Below are 16,523 nucleotides of genomic sequence, written 5' to 3' on the forward strand. Positions count from 1 at the left end.
AAGCCAGTATTTCAAGACCATGGTTAATGAGGGGGAGACAGCTAAGGCATGAAGTTAAAAAGATAGTCAGACATCAGATTATTTAGACCCTTATAGAATAGAGAAGATAAAGCCAATGAGTGTTCAGCAGGCAATAAGGAGGTGGTCAATGGTCTGAGGAGAACTAAAATAATAACATTTTCTAGAAGTCACTTTGCTTTTTATAATTATCATGTATCAGCAATACTAAACAACGTCAGTGATAAACTATTCCCTGAAAATGTCTTTTGTTGCCCAAAGTTTTAAACAATTATGGTGATAACAGTTGAATTTTAGCTTTCCATTTATCTATTTATCTACACAGTTCTTATTATTCATGGTTGTTATGTTGTATAGAGCCACAGAGAATACTCAACAACCATTGTTTCCAGGGGAAACACAAGATTAGTTTCCTCTGAGTGTCTATTCACAATGTTTTAATCAATAAATTTGTAACCAAAAGTAGAGTCTGGTTGCTTGCTAGCCAAAAGCTAATAAAGAGGTTAGTTTGGGGGAAAGGAAAGTTTGCTTAATTTTGGATGCCAGCAACTGTGGGTGGAGGAGTGAGGAGTGGTGAGACAGACGTCTGTCTAGAAGTCTTCCTCCCACCCCCACCCAAGGGAGGGGGCTACATGCAGAAACGGCACAGTCAGCTCAGACAGACCAGTCTTGAAACTGGCAATTGGTAGTCTGCCCAGCATCATCTTGGTTGTTTTAGGTTTGTTCCCATTTCCTTGAGGCCAGTTCTAGGAACGGTGGAAGCTTATGTCATGGTTACAGTCCGATCATTATGTAGTTAACTTCTTCACGTGGTGGGAGTTTCAGGATTTATTATATATAATAGCTCACAGGATATGGCTCAGAATATTATCTATAGTCCTTGAAAAGGAACTAAAAGTCCTTGACTTTGCTCACAGACTGAACTATTATTGTTTGGTCTCTTTGTTTTCCTTTGTTGCTGCGTGTTTTCACTTCTCTGATTAAACTTATTCTTATTAAACTTATCCTGGCTAAAGTTTTTCCATAGACAAGAGGCAGGCTGAAGACATGCGGAACAAGGACCGCAGGGTCTTGCTCTGTTTCAGGGAGGAGTTATGTGTATACATGTAGCAGATTCACTTTGTTGTACAGCAGAAACTAACACAACATTGTAAGGCAATCGTATTCCAATTAAAAAAAAAAGAGAATTTTGCCTCAATTAAAAAATTTAAGGAATCTAGAAAGCATTCTATGTTATTTAAGTAAGCATAAATTTAACACTGGAAAGAGTGTTGTGAATAAAGTTAAGTGATTTTTATGGTCTGCCCAAACCAGAGGATTCTTAACTAATTTAAGTAACTTCTTTTTAGGTCTTCACCCTCCAGATATAATCTGAAACCAGTTAGGATGGAGACTGGGGCTTATGCTTCTTTGTATCCTGGTTACTGAAAATATGGTAAATGCTCAGCTCAAGTTTAATTGCTTAGTGAATGAATGGAGGAAGGAAGGAAAGAAAGAGACCCAAGTTTGCATTCAAACTAGAGGTGAAATTTGAGGACTTTTTTTTTAATTTGTGGTAGGTAAGTTATTTGAAATGTGTCCTGAAGACATATTTTCTTCTTCTACAATGGTTCTTAAGTGAATGCCTAGTTTATTTTTAATAATCTTGTTTTCTATATAACATTTATTTCTACATATTTATATATTTATTTCTCTTTACTCATTTATTTATATAAAATTTCCAAAAAGTCACATTGGACTTATGCCTCAGGATCTCCTATGTTCCTTTTCCTGATGTAACACTCATTCTGGTAAACCTATCAAAATAGGTATTTATTTAGGAAGGTTATTATTTTCGAGATTTAGTTCTGGGAGCAAACACTAGGGTTAACAACAGTTTAACATATGTAGAAATGAGAGAACTCTCACGCTCGCTAAGTTGATTCAGTTGTGTCCAATTCTGTGCAACCCCATGGACTGTAGTCAGCCAGGCTCCTCTGTCCATGGGCTTCTCCAGGCAAGAAGACTGGAGTGGGTTGCCAATCCCAGGCTAACTCAGCTGTACTGAATGTATGTTGTTTTCTTGGTACAGTTTTCAATTTGACTCGATTCAATTAATTGTCTTTTTATTTTATAAAATATATATTTTTTCACTTCTAAGAACTTTTCTCAAATTTTTCATTTTTCTTCGAAGAAAAAACTTGCTGTAGAACTAAAGTTTTTCATTAACTCTCACTAAGATTGTTGTTATTTGCTGGGTTTTGTTTGTTTATTGGTTAGGTGCTTTGTTACATTAATGTTTAACCTGTTTCTTTTTTTTAAGCATTCCCAAACATGAACCTCCCCACCTCTCCTGCATCAGACATAGACTGGCGATTCAATTCACATGATAGTATACATGTTAGAATGTCATTCTCCCAAATCATCCCACCCTCTCCTCTCCCTCTGAGTCCAAAAGTCCGTTATACACATACAGGGTCGTCATTACCATCTTCCTAAATTCCATATATATGTGTTAGCTTACTTCACTCTGTATAATCGGCTCCAGTTTGGAGAAAGGAACCCTCCTACACTGTTGGTGGGAATGCAAATAATAGCCAGGACATAGATGTCCATCAGCAGATGAATGGATAAGAAAGCTGTGGTACATATACACAATGGAGTATTACTCAGCCGTTAAAAGAATTCATTTGAATCAGTTCTGATGAGATGGATGAAACTGGAGCCGATTATACAGAGTGAAGTAAGCCAGAAAGAATAACCTGTTTCTTACATTAAAGTTTAACCAGGGGACCAGGGGTATTTTTCTCTGAATATGCAAACTCTCGGACTTCCCTGTGGTTCAGACAGTGGTGAATCCACCTGCATGCGAGAACTGTGTTTGATCGCTCGTTTGGGAAAATCCCTGGAGGAGTGCACGGCTGAGAGTAGGACTCGACTGAGCCACTAAAACACAGCACATGCAAACTCTTACTCTCTCCTGCTTTTTTTTTTTTTTTTTAATTTGGCCATGACTTGCAGCCTGCAGGATCTTAGCTAACCTATCAGGGACTGAACCCGGGCCATGGAAGTGAAAGCTCTGAATACTAACCACTGAACTGCCAGGGAATTTCCCCTTCTGCCTTTTAAAATGATGAGGGATTATTTTTTCCTAATTCGTCAATGATTTGCATATTCACTGTTTAATTGTTTCAGTCCCAGACAAACGAAAAGACTAATGTTTATATTTATGGAAAATTTTCTTTGACAATTTAGAAAGCCAGTTGTTTTTGTGGGATTGTGATTGAATAGAGTATCAGTTACAGAATCTAAAACTAATCTGTAAAGATTCTCCCATTGAGTGTGCATGTGCGGCATGGGGGGCGGGTGTCAGAATCAGTAGTAAAATCTTTTTGTTACTGTCTAGAAGAGTGTCTCCTCATTGCTATGCTCTAGCTCTACTTAGTTAACTAAACTTTCTTCTTTGAACCAATTTATTCATTCAGAAAAATCCTCTGTTCTCCAGCTCTCCTCTGTTTTCTCAAGGGCTGCATCATGGAGCTGGAGGTTGAGATTAGCTCCATCCCACTACTTCGCAATGTGTCTCTGAAAAGTTAATAAAACTTTCATGGCAAGTAGGTATGAGGGAGAAATGTCTCTCTTTTCTCTTTTCCCATTAACCTCTCTTCCATTTTGCTATGTATTGATGAGAACTGTGGAACTCTTGGAATAGAACAATTGTATCCAAACCTCTGCACTAAGGAATTTGACAGACTCTGACTTGGTTTCCAGCAGTTTAAGGCTGTGTCCTGGAATGATCCCAGGTCCCTTTAAAATGCCTGCCTGAGAAAACTCGATGTTTCCAGGAGAATTTACTGCTTGCTCCAGTCAAAACTTGGTGATAAATAGACCCCTGAAACCCCTCGCAGAGCAGTTACTTCAGAAATCCTGCAATTAAAGTCCTCTCTGTGCCCTTTGAGATGTCAATCTACCACCTAAAACATTCTTCAGGGTTGTTACAGCCATCTCTGAAAGCAAATATCCAGGAAGTTAGGGAGATAACACGCCCAGTCCCCATGGGAGGGAGGAAAGTGTCTAACTTGGGTAGGGACACCACCTTGCTCCAACACCAACCACTGTCTCCTGTCAAAAAGGGAAGTCTGTTTCTCTTCTGAAGAAGCAGCAATTAACAAATCTAAATGGTCTAGTCACATGGATTAACCCTCAGAGCCTGTTCCGTAGCACACTCCAGCCTTTAAAAAGTCTCTTGTCTTCTGTTTTGGGGAAGTTGAGTTCAGTTTATTCTGGGCCCTCTTTTCTGTTGTAACTGTGCTACTGAAACAATTAATGTCCCAACTGCTTTAATGAAGTCTGGCTTTATCTTTGATAACAACCAGATGTCTGCTTCTTTCTGCCTGCTTCCAACTCTTGTGAACAGATGGTACCTCTCTAGTTTCTAGCAATGACAAGTGTTTTCCATATCTCATTAACTTGGGCATTTCTGTGGAAATTGGAAAAGAGGAAACATTAAGCATGTAACACAATATTTCATTTCCTGAATTCTCCATAAGCTGTCACTTGCAATATAAGTGTACAGAATGGTGAAGGAGGCAGTGTAGCATAACAGGAAAGATCATGAGTTTTACAGTAAGAGTAAAGTTTGGTTTGATTCCTTGCATCAATATTTTTATTAGCTTCTTAAAACTATACAAGGGACTAAAATTTCTATGTCTCAGTTTCGTCATAAAATTTCTATGGCTCAGTTTTGAAAAGAAGAATAAACATCAAGGTCTGACAGTATAGATCAGGGAAGTATATTCAATATCTTGTAATAAACCGTAATGGAAAATATTATGAAAAATAATATATATTATATGCATATCATATATATATATAACTGAGTTGTTGTAAATGATAAACTAACACAACATTGTAAATCAACTATGCTTTTAAAAAAAGAAAATAGTACTAATTTATAGGTGCCTACTTCCTAGACTTATTGGAAAACTGAAATTGTATAAGAACACATGTGCAATGGATAGTATTAAGCTCGTTATTGAATAACTAATTTTCTACTTTGTATCATTAACCTCTGACCAGCCCTGAAGAGATTTGCTTCCTCTCTCTGTTGTTACAACAATGTACCTCCTTACAGCATCCTCCATACACCCATCTGTGGGTTTGCGCTATTACTCAGTGAGCTTCTTCACAGGTATCATTGATCCTTTTGCCCCCCCAGCTACTGTCAATTTAAAATATAGGCATCTGATAAAAGTTTATTGATAGAGCCGGTGCATGAATGAATGAATGAATGGTTATAACACAGTATTGGTGAACTCAAGGAACTAAAATTGTTTTAGGTTTCAGTTCAGTTCAGTTCAGTTCACTCGCTCAGTTGTGTCCGACTCTTTGTAACCCCATGAACTGCAGCACGCCAGGCCTCCCTCCATCACCAACTGCCGGAGTTCACTCAGACTGACGTCTATCGAGTCCGTGATGCCATCCAGCCATCTCATCCTCTGTCGTCCCCTTCTCCTCCTGCCCCCAGTCCCTCCCAGCATCAGAGTCTTTTCTAATGAGTCAGTTCTTCGCATGAGGTGGCCAAAGTACTGGAGTTTCAGCTTTCGCATCATTCCCTCCAAAGAAATCCCAGGGCTGATCTCCTTCAGAATGGACTGGTTGGATCCCGTGGATCTCCAAGGGACTCTCAAGAGTCTTCTCCAACACCACAGTTCAAAAGCATCAATTCTTCAGCGCTCAGCCTTCTTCACAGTCCAACTCTCACATCCATACATGACCACTGGAAAAACCATAGTCTTGACTAGACAGACTTTAGTCGGCAAAGTAATGTCTCTGCTTTTGAATGTGCTATCTAGGTTGATCATAACTTTTCTTCCAAGGAGTAAATGTCTTTTAATTTCATGGCTGCAGTCACCATCTGTAGTGATTTTGGAGCCCCCCAAAATAAAGTCTGATACTGTTTCCACTGTTTCCCCATCTATTTCCCATGAAGTGATGGGACCAGATGCCATAATCTTCATTTTCTGAATGTTGAGTTTTAAGCCAACTTTTTCACTCTCCTCTTTCACTTTCATCAAGAGGCTTTTTAGTTCCTCTTCACTTTCTGCCATAAGGGTGGTATCATCTGCATATCTGAGGTTATTGATATTTCTCCTGGCAATCTTGATTCCAGCTTGTGTTTCTTCCAGTCCAGCGTTTCTCATGCTGTCCTCTGCATATAAGTTAGGTTTACATAGGTCAAATCCTTTAATGATGTCCAATTCAGATGTGAGAATAGTGAAAGCAGCATAAAACATTAATTGGTTTATTTTTCTTATGTTTGATCTGAAACAAAGATCTATCTATTGTGTTGCATTATAATTTTTAAAATAATTAAAATTTTATTTTAATTTTTTTTTTTTTAGCTACACTGGGTCTTCATGGCTGCACAGACTTTTCTCTAGTTGCAGAGAGCAGAGACAACTCTCTAGTTGCTGTGTGCGGGCTTCTCATTGCAGTGGCTTCTCTTGTGGCCGAGCACAGGCTCTAGAGCACAGGTTCAACAGTTATGATGGGTGGGCTTGGTTGCTCCTCAGCATGTGGAATCTTCCTGGATCAGGGATCAAACCCATGTCTCCTGCATTGGCAGGTGGATTCTTTACCACTGAGCCACTAGGGAAGTCCTACCTTATAATTTTCTGAAGAGTCATCAGTCTCTGAAACAGGATCTAAAGGTACCAATGGGAAATTACCACAGTACAGTTTTTCATTTCCTGCTTTTGGGTATCTGGTTGGACTACTTTAGCTCAACTTGTTTAAGCCTAGTAAATGCATCTCCCACATGACTTGACTCACAGATCCTCTTTTGTCCACAGGCAGTTGTCTTAGGAGAGAGAAGAAAGCTCTCAGATGCTGTGTCAATTCAGGAACTCAGTAGAACAATGGAATACCAATCTTCGGTAGAAAATTTGGATGAAGATGGATATACTCAATTAGACTTCAGCTCTCGCAGCATCACCAGGAGATCTGTAGTCTCAGAGAAAGGTATATCTTTTTCTTTCTGACTTCAACATTCACACTCGTATAACTAAAACTAGAAGTGGAAAAAACTGGACAGACTTCTGGTTTTCCAGGCTTTTATTAATATATTTTTAAAGGTTTTCAGAAGTCACTGAAGATAATTTGAATGAGGACTAAGACTGTTCTCTGGGCAACCATTCAATGGCTAATCACTAGCACAGTTGATCTTTGGATAACACGGGTTTGAACTGCACAGATCTGCTTATACATGAATGTTTTTCAAAACTAAATAGCACACTACTAGACGATCTGTAGTTGGTTGAATCCATGGATGTCAAACTGTGGATATGGAGAAACTGTAGATATAGAGGGCCAACTATAAGGTATAGTGTGGGGAGGACCAGTGCCCTTAAACCCTGTGTTGTTCAAGGATCAACTGCACTGAAGTTAATTATTATGATGATAGAAAAAATACTCACACTTTCTCTGTTCTGTAGAGACAGACACTTCAAAAGTAAGGAGTTGGTGATACATGTGATGAAATGCAAAGATGAAGGAATTTCAATAAGAGTGACTTGTTTGACAGAAAAGAGCAAATTGTAGAATGAAGGTTAAGGAAACCTAAAGAAGTGCAGATGGACAACATCAGGATATTGGAGTTAGAAAAGAAAAGAAAGAAGACAAGAAAAACAACAGGATTTTGTGGAAAAGGCCAAAGGGAGGTCAGAAATCAGGGTTTAGATAATAAGAACCTACTGTATAGCACAGGGAACTCTGTTCAACGTTATGTGGAAGCCTGGACTGGAGGGAGTTCAAGGGAGAGTGGATATATGTGTAGGTATCGCTGAGTCTCTTTGCTGTCCACATGAAATATTGCAACATTGTTATTTGACTATATTTCAGTATACTTCATTTTTTTGTGCTTAGTCACTCAGTGGTATTTGAGTCTTTGCAACCTCATGGACTGTAGCCCACCAAGCTCCTCTGTCCATGGGATTTCCCAGACAAGAATAATCCCCACCCAGAGATCGAACTCATGCCTCCCATGGTTCCTGCATTACAGGCAGACTACTTACCACTGAGCCACCAGGGAAGCCATACTCCAATACAAAATGAAAAGTTTAATTCAAAATAAAAGAAGTCATATGGTTTAGAATCCCAAATATGATTTTTTTTATATTTATCATGAGATTGATTTGGAAAAAAATTTTTAAACAAAAAGGTTTTTGTATAACAGTGAAGAAATATATATGAGTTAGATAAAAGATTCCATTATCAGGACATGAATCTTAGACATTATGTAAAAAAAGTGAAATCTAAAGAAGGGCGTTAAAACATTTCTCTCTTCACTGAGTGAGCAATTTAATCTCCTCCATGAGTCTTCTATTTGACAGTTTTCTGACATGCTCCTATTGCTGATTCTCGGTCTTGATGTGGTGATATTAATATAAAGTGAGTTTCCTGTTATCAAGAAAGAGATTATTCACAGGTTTTGACATCAACATCTGCTCTCTTCTGCTTTCTGGTCATTCCCATTGCGCAATTATTTTCCTCTTGTCACACAGTTTTGTTTTCTTGGGCAACCTTTTGGGGAAGAATGGAAAAACATGGTTAAGCAAGAGATAGGAAGGTGTGTGTGTTTATAGGTGTGTGTGGACAAACTGTGAGTTGCCTATAATGTGCTAGTAGTCTCTAAACCAGGTGCTTTTACTTGTGTTGATCCTCACAATCACTCTTCGATGCATCATTACCCTAATTGTTCACAAAGAGAAATGGAAAAATGGAGGAAGTAATTTGCCCAGTGACAGACAAGAAATAAGCGAAAGAGGAAGATTACCCTTCCTACCCAGTGTTATATCTGCTGCATTAAGCTGTCTCTTCTAAGATTGGATGGGAATCCTGGTAATGTCAAGACCTAAAGATATCAATGTGGAGCTGAAATTAGGAGTGCATAGCTCTCAAGGCACTGTGCTCAAAGTACAGTTGCTGACCCAGAAGAGGTACACCAAAGAGGGAGGAAAATTCAGACTAACCCTAGATGAGTAGGTTATCTGGGTATCAGATTTGGATGAACTGCAAACTGGCATGCTCAGTTGATTTACCATCCTGTTTCTTGATTCCCTTTCTGCTCCCTTTGGCTTTCTAGGGCTTTGTGCTGCATCCTCTCGTTGGCGTCTGATTGCTGTGACTCTGGGCATTGTATGCTCAGTGCTGCTGGTGATAACTGTGGTCCTGAGTACCTTGGGTAAGTATTGGTGGGGAAGATGAACAGCAACAGACATTTAATAAGCATTTATAATGTTTCAGGCATACTTTTAAGGAAAGTTTTTTATTTTTTTAATGTGGACCATTTTTAACTTCTTTATTCAATTTATTATAATGTTACTTCTGTTTTATGTTTTGGTTTTTTGGCCCTAAGGCCTGTGGGATCTTAGTTCCCAGACAAGGGATAGAACTCATACCCTCTACACGGTAAAGTGAAGTCTTAACCACTGGACTACCAGGAAAGTCCCCCAGGCACTCTTTTAACAGTATAACATAATCTAACTGGATCTGAATACCTACCCTTTGAATTGATGTTATGAGTTCTAACTTTATTTCTAGGGTCATAAACTAGTTAACATTAGGACCATGATTAGAAATGCAGGCGATCTGTCTTGATAACTCATACTCTTATCTATAAGATCTCCTTGCATAGCTGGTTTCAAAGCTGTGGAATTCCTAGGATAAATTAATGAAAAGAAACCAGTGGAGGTGAGGGACGTGCAATTGGTGCTTATTTTCCTAAGAGATAAATTCCCTAAAGAATTTAAGCCATTTTTTGCATCTCATGATTTAAGGAAATTGTTTTACACCTGATCTTTAAACTCCTTTGGATAATATCAGGAAATACTCAAAGCACTTATGAAATTCTGAGTAGTTATTTTGTAATAGATGAATACGTTTCCTTAGATTTTATTGTTCATGAATTCCATTTTGGATAAAGTATTATTGTGCCTTTGAGAAGGGCATATGAAAGTATGAAAGATTTCTTAAATAGTCATGTGTTTATTGAATACATTCTATGATATAGGCACCTGGCAGATTCTCAAGGAACTCTCATTTTTAAAATAATATAATAAAGAAGATTTATTACTGTTTCAAATCCATCGTGGTACTTAAGGACTATATTCCACTTGCCTCTTCCTTTCCCCCATCCTCCTATCTACTTCATTTTTATCTTTTGTATTAAATCTTCTTTATGGAAGTTATTTCTTTTTCCATCTATTCAAGCTATCATCTATCTACCATCTATCTCTGCCTCTCCATCAGCAATGTGTTATCTGTTTCTCACTAATCAAGAATACATCCCTTTATATTCCAACAAAAATGTAGGTTTATGGATTTTAATTCTCAAACGTAGTAAAAATGACTTTTTTTTTCTTCTGTCATTACTATTGTTGTTGGTATATGAAGGTATTTGGAGATCCAGTTCAGTTGAACTGTTGAAGAGTGACAGCTTTCCATCAAGAAATAAAGACAACCAGAGTCAACCCACACAATCATCTTTAGAAGATAGTGTGATACCTACCAAGGCTCTCACGACCACAGGCAAGGGCAGAGTTAAGGATTAATAAGATCCTTGATTCAGAAGGGTTAACTTTTGATGCTAAGGCTTGGAGCAGGGGATGAAGAAAGTACTTTTATATGTGGTGATGCTACATTCAAATAAAGCCCACAGCAATATTATCTCAGTAAAATAAGTCCTCTGTAATATACAAGGGCTTCCCTAGGGGCTCACATAATAAAGTATCTGCCTGCAATGCAGGAGATCCAGATTGCAAAGTGATAGCATAAATACCTTATGAACTTAGTTGAATCTCCAACTTAGTTGGATTTTTTTCAAATCACTAATTTTTCACATATTTAAGATTTTAGAGGTTTGTGTAATTTGATTTGAAGGAACAGAATGGGTTCTCACACGATAGGGAAAAGACATTTTAAAGTGATATAGTTAAAATAGGAAATAGGACACCAGAAAAGGTGAAAAAAAAAAAAAAGAATAGAAAAAGGAAAGAAGGGAAAGTGTTGCTAAGAATTTAAAGGTTCATTGGTATGTTTAATATCTATAAACCTAATAAATATGTTTCTGAAAACCAGTTAAGTTTATTTTTCTTTAATCATACAAATTAATCGATTTAATTACCATTTTGTATACAGTAGACTTTAATCCCAAAATTTGGACTTCAATTTTCCATCTCGGAACACATACCTCTTCACTGTCTTTATCACATTACTCTGTAATGTGAATGAGTGCTCTTATACTTTTCTTATATGATGAATTGCATTCTGAAATAGATGTCACACTTGTAAAATAAGTCAACATGAAATGATTGTATATCTCAGTGACTGATATTGCATTGATTTATTTTGAGAGTTATCATGGAGAAAAGGAGTTCTGAGCTAACTGTAAAGGCATGGAAGACAAGACAAGAAAGAAAGGAGAGTTGATAGTCTAAAACACTGTAGTCACTCAGTTATTTTTTATCGGTAGATGAATAAGGGGTTTAGTATGATCCCTTCTGTAAAGTCATATCTGTATAATTTGAATTGAAAATGAAATATATTCATGGCAGTTTATTGATTTTTATGTCCTTAGGATGAATGGTACCTGTACTGAAGTACCATTCATAGTATGAACCTCATTGTATTTATCTTTTATTTCCAGGAGTTTTCTCTAGCGCTTGTCCCCCTAACTGGATCACACGTGAGGATAGCTGTTATCTATTTAACACACTATTAGATTCCTGGGATGGAAGTAAAAGACGATGCTTTCAACTGGGCTCTAATCTCCTGAAGATAGACAGCTCAAAAGAGTTGGTAAGTGTAGATTTTGGTTATAATATCTGTGATCTATACTGAGCAGAAAAGTAGAGGTAGGTTCCAGATAACTATTTTCCCTAACAGAAAGTAATTTTACATATTCTCTATAATTATAGTAATGGCATATATTGAGTAAAGTATATAATACAAGCTTTTCTTTTTAATTAATTAAAATATGAACACATTTTGGATTTTCCTGCTAGCTCAGTTGACAAAGAATTCACCTGCAGTGCAGGAGACCCAGATTCAATCTCTGGGTTGGGAAGGAAATGACAACCCACTCCAGTACATTACACTTTAAAATAAATCCTTTAAACACAACTCCAAGTTGACTCTAATAATCAAGCCACTCTCATTTTTGTGGGTTTGGATTTTAGGTTTTATTCATTTATTTATTATTATTATTATTATTATTTTACTTTACGATACTGTGTTGGTTTTGCCATGACTGACTGACTGACTGAAGTCGCTGAGTTGTGTCCGACTCTTTGCGACCCCATAGACTGTAGCCTACCAGGCTCCTCTGTCCATGGGATTCTCCAGGCAATAGTACTGGAGTGGATTATTGGTTTTGCCATACATTGACATGAATCCACCACAGGTGTACATGCGTTGCCAGTCCTGAACTCCTTGTGGTACAGTGAAATAGAAGGTTCTTCCCCTTATCGCCATAATTATCAAGCTATGATAATATACACTTATAAATAATTTATTCCTTGCAAGATACTAGGAAAGACAAGAGGTTTAAAAGTAAACTTCTAGCCATGCTCAAATAATTTTTAAGAAAATAGAAACGACTCAACAGCTGTTATAAGTTAAATATCTTGTATTGGCACCAAATGCCATAGAAATTCAGAGAGAGAAATTCCTGTAGACGTAAAAATTGCACAGAAAAAGAGCAACTTGCAGTGCATCTTGCCTGAAGGATAGAACTCAGATGAGCTATGAGGAGGAGTTAATAGTCAGGGAATATTCTACGTTATAAACCTGAACAGCCTACAACTTCTATACTTACTTTTACTACTCGCAATTTTTGTGTTTCTGTTTTGTTTTCCCCACAGTTGCAGTTGACATAAAAATTAATGGAAGTAGATGTATGGCAAAAAAAAAAGGGGGGGGGGCATGGGACTGGAAGTCTGTCTGGCTTTTAGACTTTCCTATAATTGCCACTTTGTTGAGTTATATTTTTCAATAATTCAAATATGATCATTAACCTGTAGATTACTTATTCACAAAATGTGCAGTGGAACCAAACTGTTTTAACCTAGTCATCTAACTCTGCGAAGCATTTCTTGACAAAGGCTATATAAACTTATATTTTCAGTTAAAATTGTGGAGATGATAGTAGCCTGTCATCCATGAACACGGCCTGCAGACTCTGTCGTTCTTGGATTTATTCTGGTAGATTGAATGCAGGAAGCACAATTTTGACATCAAGTATTTATTTATTTATTTATAGTAAATTTTATTGGATTATAGTTGCTTTAGGATGCTGTGTTAGTTTCTGCTATAAAACAAACTGAGTCCCCTTTTATTAAGATTTCCTTCCCATTTAGATCACCACAGACGGTTGAGTAGAGTTCCCTGTGCTCTACGGTAGGTTCTCATTAGTTATCTCTTTTATACATAGGCGTGTATGTATGGGATTCCCCTGGTGGCTCAGTGGTAAAGAATCTGCCTGTGATGCCGAAGATGCAGGAGACCTGGGTTCCCTGGGTCGGGAAGATCCCCTGGAGAAGGGCATGGCAACCCACTCCAGTATTTGTGCCTGGAGAATCCCATGGACTGAGGAGCTCAGCAAGCTACAGTCCAAAGGGTGGCAAAGAGTCGGACACAACCGGGTGACTGAGCACGAGCATTGTGCATAAGTATATATTTATATATCAATCCCAATCTCCCAATTCATCCCTCTCTCCTTTCCGCCTTGGTGTTCTTAAATGTGTCCTCTATGTCTGTGTCTCTATTTCTTCTTTGCACATAAGTTCATCTGTATCACTTTTCCCAGATTCCCCATATAAGCAACATTACATGATATTTATCTCTTTCTGACTTACTTCATGGTGTATGACAGTCCGTCTCTAAGTCCATCCATGTCTCTGCCAATAGCATTATTTCATTCATCTTTTTAGCTGAGTGACATTCTGTTGTTTTTATGTACCAATCTTCTTTATCCATTTCTCTGTTGATGGAAATTTAGGTTGCAACGATGTCCTGGCTATCCCAAATAGTGCTGCAATGAACACTGAGGCGCATGTGTCATTTTGAATCACTGTTTTTTCTGAGTGTATGTCCAGCATTGGTGTTGCTGGGTCATATGGTAGTTCTAGTGTTTTGAGAAACTTCCATACTGTTCTCCATAGTGGCTGTACCAATTTACATTCCTACCAATAGTGTAGGAGGGTTCCATTCTCTCCACAACCTCTCTAGAATTTATTGTTTGTAGTTTTTTGATGATGGCCCTTTCTGACTGGTGTCACCTCTGACTGGTGACGCTTCGTTGTGTTCTGAATTGCATTCCTCTAATAGTTAGTGATGTTGACCATCTTTACATGGATTTGTTGGCCATTTGTATGTCGTCTTTGGAGAGATGTCTCTCTAGGTCTTATGCCCATTTTATTTTGTTGTCTGTTGTTTTGATACTGAGTTGCATGAGCTGTTTGTATATTTTGAAGATCAATCCCTTGTCAGTTGTTTTGTTTGCAAATATTTTCTCCCATTCTAAGGACTATCTTTTTGTTTTGCTTGTGGCTTCCTTTGTGGTACAAAAGCTTTAAGTTTAATTAGGTCTCATTTGTTATCTGTTTTCATAGTTTTTATTTTCATTACTCTAGAAGGGTGAGTCCAAAAAAATCCTGCTGCTATTTATGTCAAAGAGTGCTCTGCCTATGCTTCTTTCTAAGATTTACAGTGTTCAGCCTTACATTTAGGTTTTTAATCCATTTTGAGTTTATTTTTATGTATAGAGTTAGGGAGTGTTCTAATGTCACTTACCATTGCAATAGAAAGGATAATACCTCAGAATAAACCTAACTTATGGAGGCAAAGAAAGTGCAGAAGAATTGATGCTTTTGAACTGTGGTGTTGGAGAAGACTCTTGAGAGTCCCTTGGACTACAAGGAGATCCAACCAGTCCATCCTACAGGAAATCAGTCCTGGGTGTTCACTGGAAGGACTGGTGTCGAAGCTGAAACTCCAATACTTTGGCCACCTGATGCGAAGAGCTGAGTCATTTGAAAAGACCCTGATGTTGGGAAAGATTGAAGGCAGGAAGAGAAGGGAATAACAGAGGATGAGATGGATAGATGGCATCACTGACTCGATGGACGTGAGTCTGAGTGAACTCCGGGAGTTGGTGATGCACAGGGAGGCCTCGCGTGCTGCAGTCCATGAGGTCACAAAGAGTCGGACACGACTGAGCAACTGAACTGAACTGAACTGATGGAGGCAAAAAACCCATACTCAGAAAACTATAAGATACTGATGAAAGAAATCAAAGATGACACAAACAGATGGAAAGACACACCATGTTCTTGAGTTGGAAGACTAGTACTGTGAACATAACTATACTACCCAACACAATCTACAGATTCAATGAAATTTTCCTATTAAATTACAAATGGCATTTTTCACAAAATTAGAATATTTTTTCAATTTGTATGGAAATACAAAAAGACTCCAACTAGCCAAAGCAATCTTGAGAAAAAACAGAGCAGGAGGAATCAGGCTTCCTGACTTCGGACTATACAGTCATGAAGATAGTATGGTGCTGGCACCAAAGTAGAAATATAGATCAATGGAATCAGTCGTGTCCGACTCTTTGAGACCCCATGGGCTGTAGCCCACCAGGCTCCTCTGTCCATGGGATTTTCCAGGCAATAGTACTGGAGTGGATTGCCATTTCCTTCTCCAGGTGATCTTCCCGACCCGGGGATCGAACCCAGGTCTCCCATATTGTAGGCAGACGCTTAACCATCTGAGCCACCAGGGAAGCCCTTCTCATGGAAATACAAAAGACTCCAAATAGCCAAAGCAATCTTGAGGAGAAAAAACAGAGCAGGAGGAATCAGGCTTCCTGACTTCAGACTATACAGTCATGAAGATAGTATGGTGCTGGCACCAAAGTAGAAATATAGATCAATGGAATAGGATAAAAGCCCAGAAGTAAACCCATGCACCTATAGTCACCTAATCTATGACAAAAGAGCCAAGAATATACAATGCAGAAAAGACAATCTTTTCAATAAGTCATTCTGGGAAAGCTGGACAGCTATACGTAAAAGAAGGATCTATTCTTTGTTGGAAAACTAAACGATAAGGACTCTGAAAAAATGAGATATGCTTTTTGAGACAGTGACTGGCATTCAAGAATTGGCACGTCTATCTAGGCTGATGCCAGTATATGCACGCATCCTCCATCAAGGTGATTCAATCTCTGTCTCTCAAAATCTCCTAACAGTCTTTCTCTGTATCTTCTCTGTCTATCATCTCTGTCCTTCACTGTCTCTCTTTCTCTCTCCTTGACTTGTATCTATGTTTCCTTACAGGAGTTTATATCAAGGCGAGTGTCTTCCCAGCCTGATCATTCATTTTGGATAGGGCTTTCTCGCCGTCGGACAGAAGAACCATGGCTCTGGGAGGATGGCTCCACCTTGTTGTCTAACCTG

General features: G+C 38.2%; 1 protein-coding gene across 13 annotated transcripts in view; it reads left to right on the top strand.

Annotated features, from left to right (window-relative positions):
* Positions 1-6,829: 6,829 nt before the first annotated feature.
* CLEC7A (C-type lectin domain containing 7A) overlaps positions 6,830-16,523 on the top strand; it is a 33,052-nt gene continuing 23,358 nt past the window's right edge. For 9 of the 13 annotated variants that reach the window (XR_006059441.1, XR_006059442.1, XR_006059440.1 and 6 more), the window contains exons 1-5: positions 6,830-7,020; positions 9,143-9,241; positions 10,453-10,587; positions 11,705-11,856; positions 16,404-16,522. Coding sequence is in view for 5 of the 13 variants with exons in the window: in XM_042247545.2 (XP_042103479.1) it covers positions 6,918-7,020; positions 9,143-9,241; positions 10,453-10,587; positions 11,705-11,856; positions 16,404-16,522 (608 nt within the window). In the remaining 8 variants the exon portion in view is untranslated. The other 4 variants (XR_009600002.1, XM_042247548.2, XM_042247549.2 and 1 more) reach the window with 2 other exon arrangements.

The sequence above is a fragment of the Ovis aries genome, chromosome 3 (assembly GCF_016772045.2).
Source record: "Ovis aries strain OAR_USU_Benz2616 breed Rambouillet chromosome 3, ARS-UI_Ramb_v3.0, whole genome shotgun sequence".
NCBI lineage: Eukaryota > Metazoa > Chordata > Mammalia > Artiodactyla > Bovidae > Ovis > Ovis aries.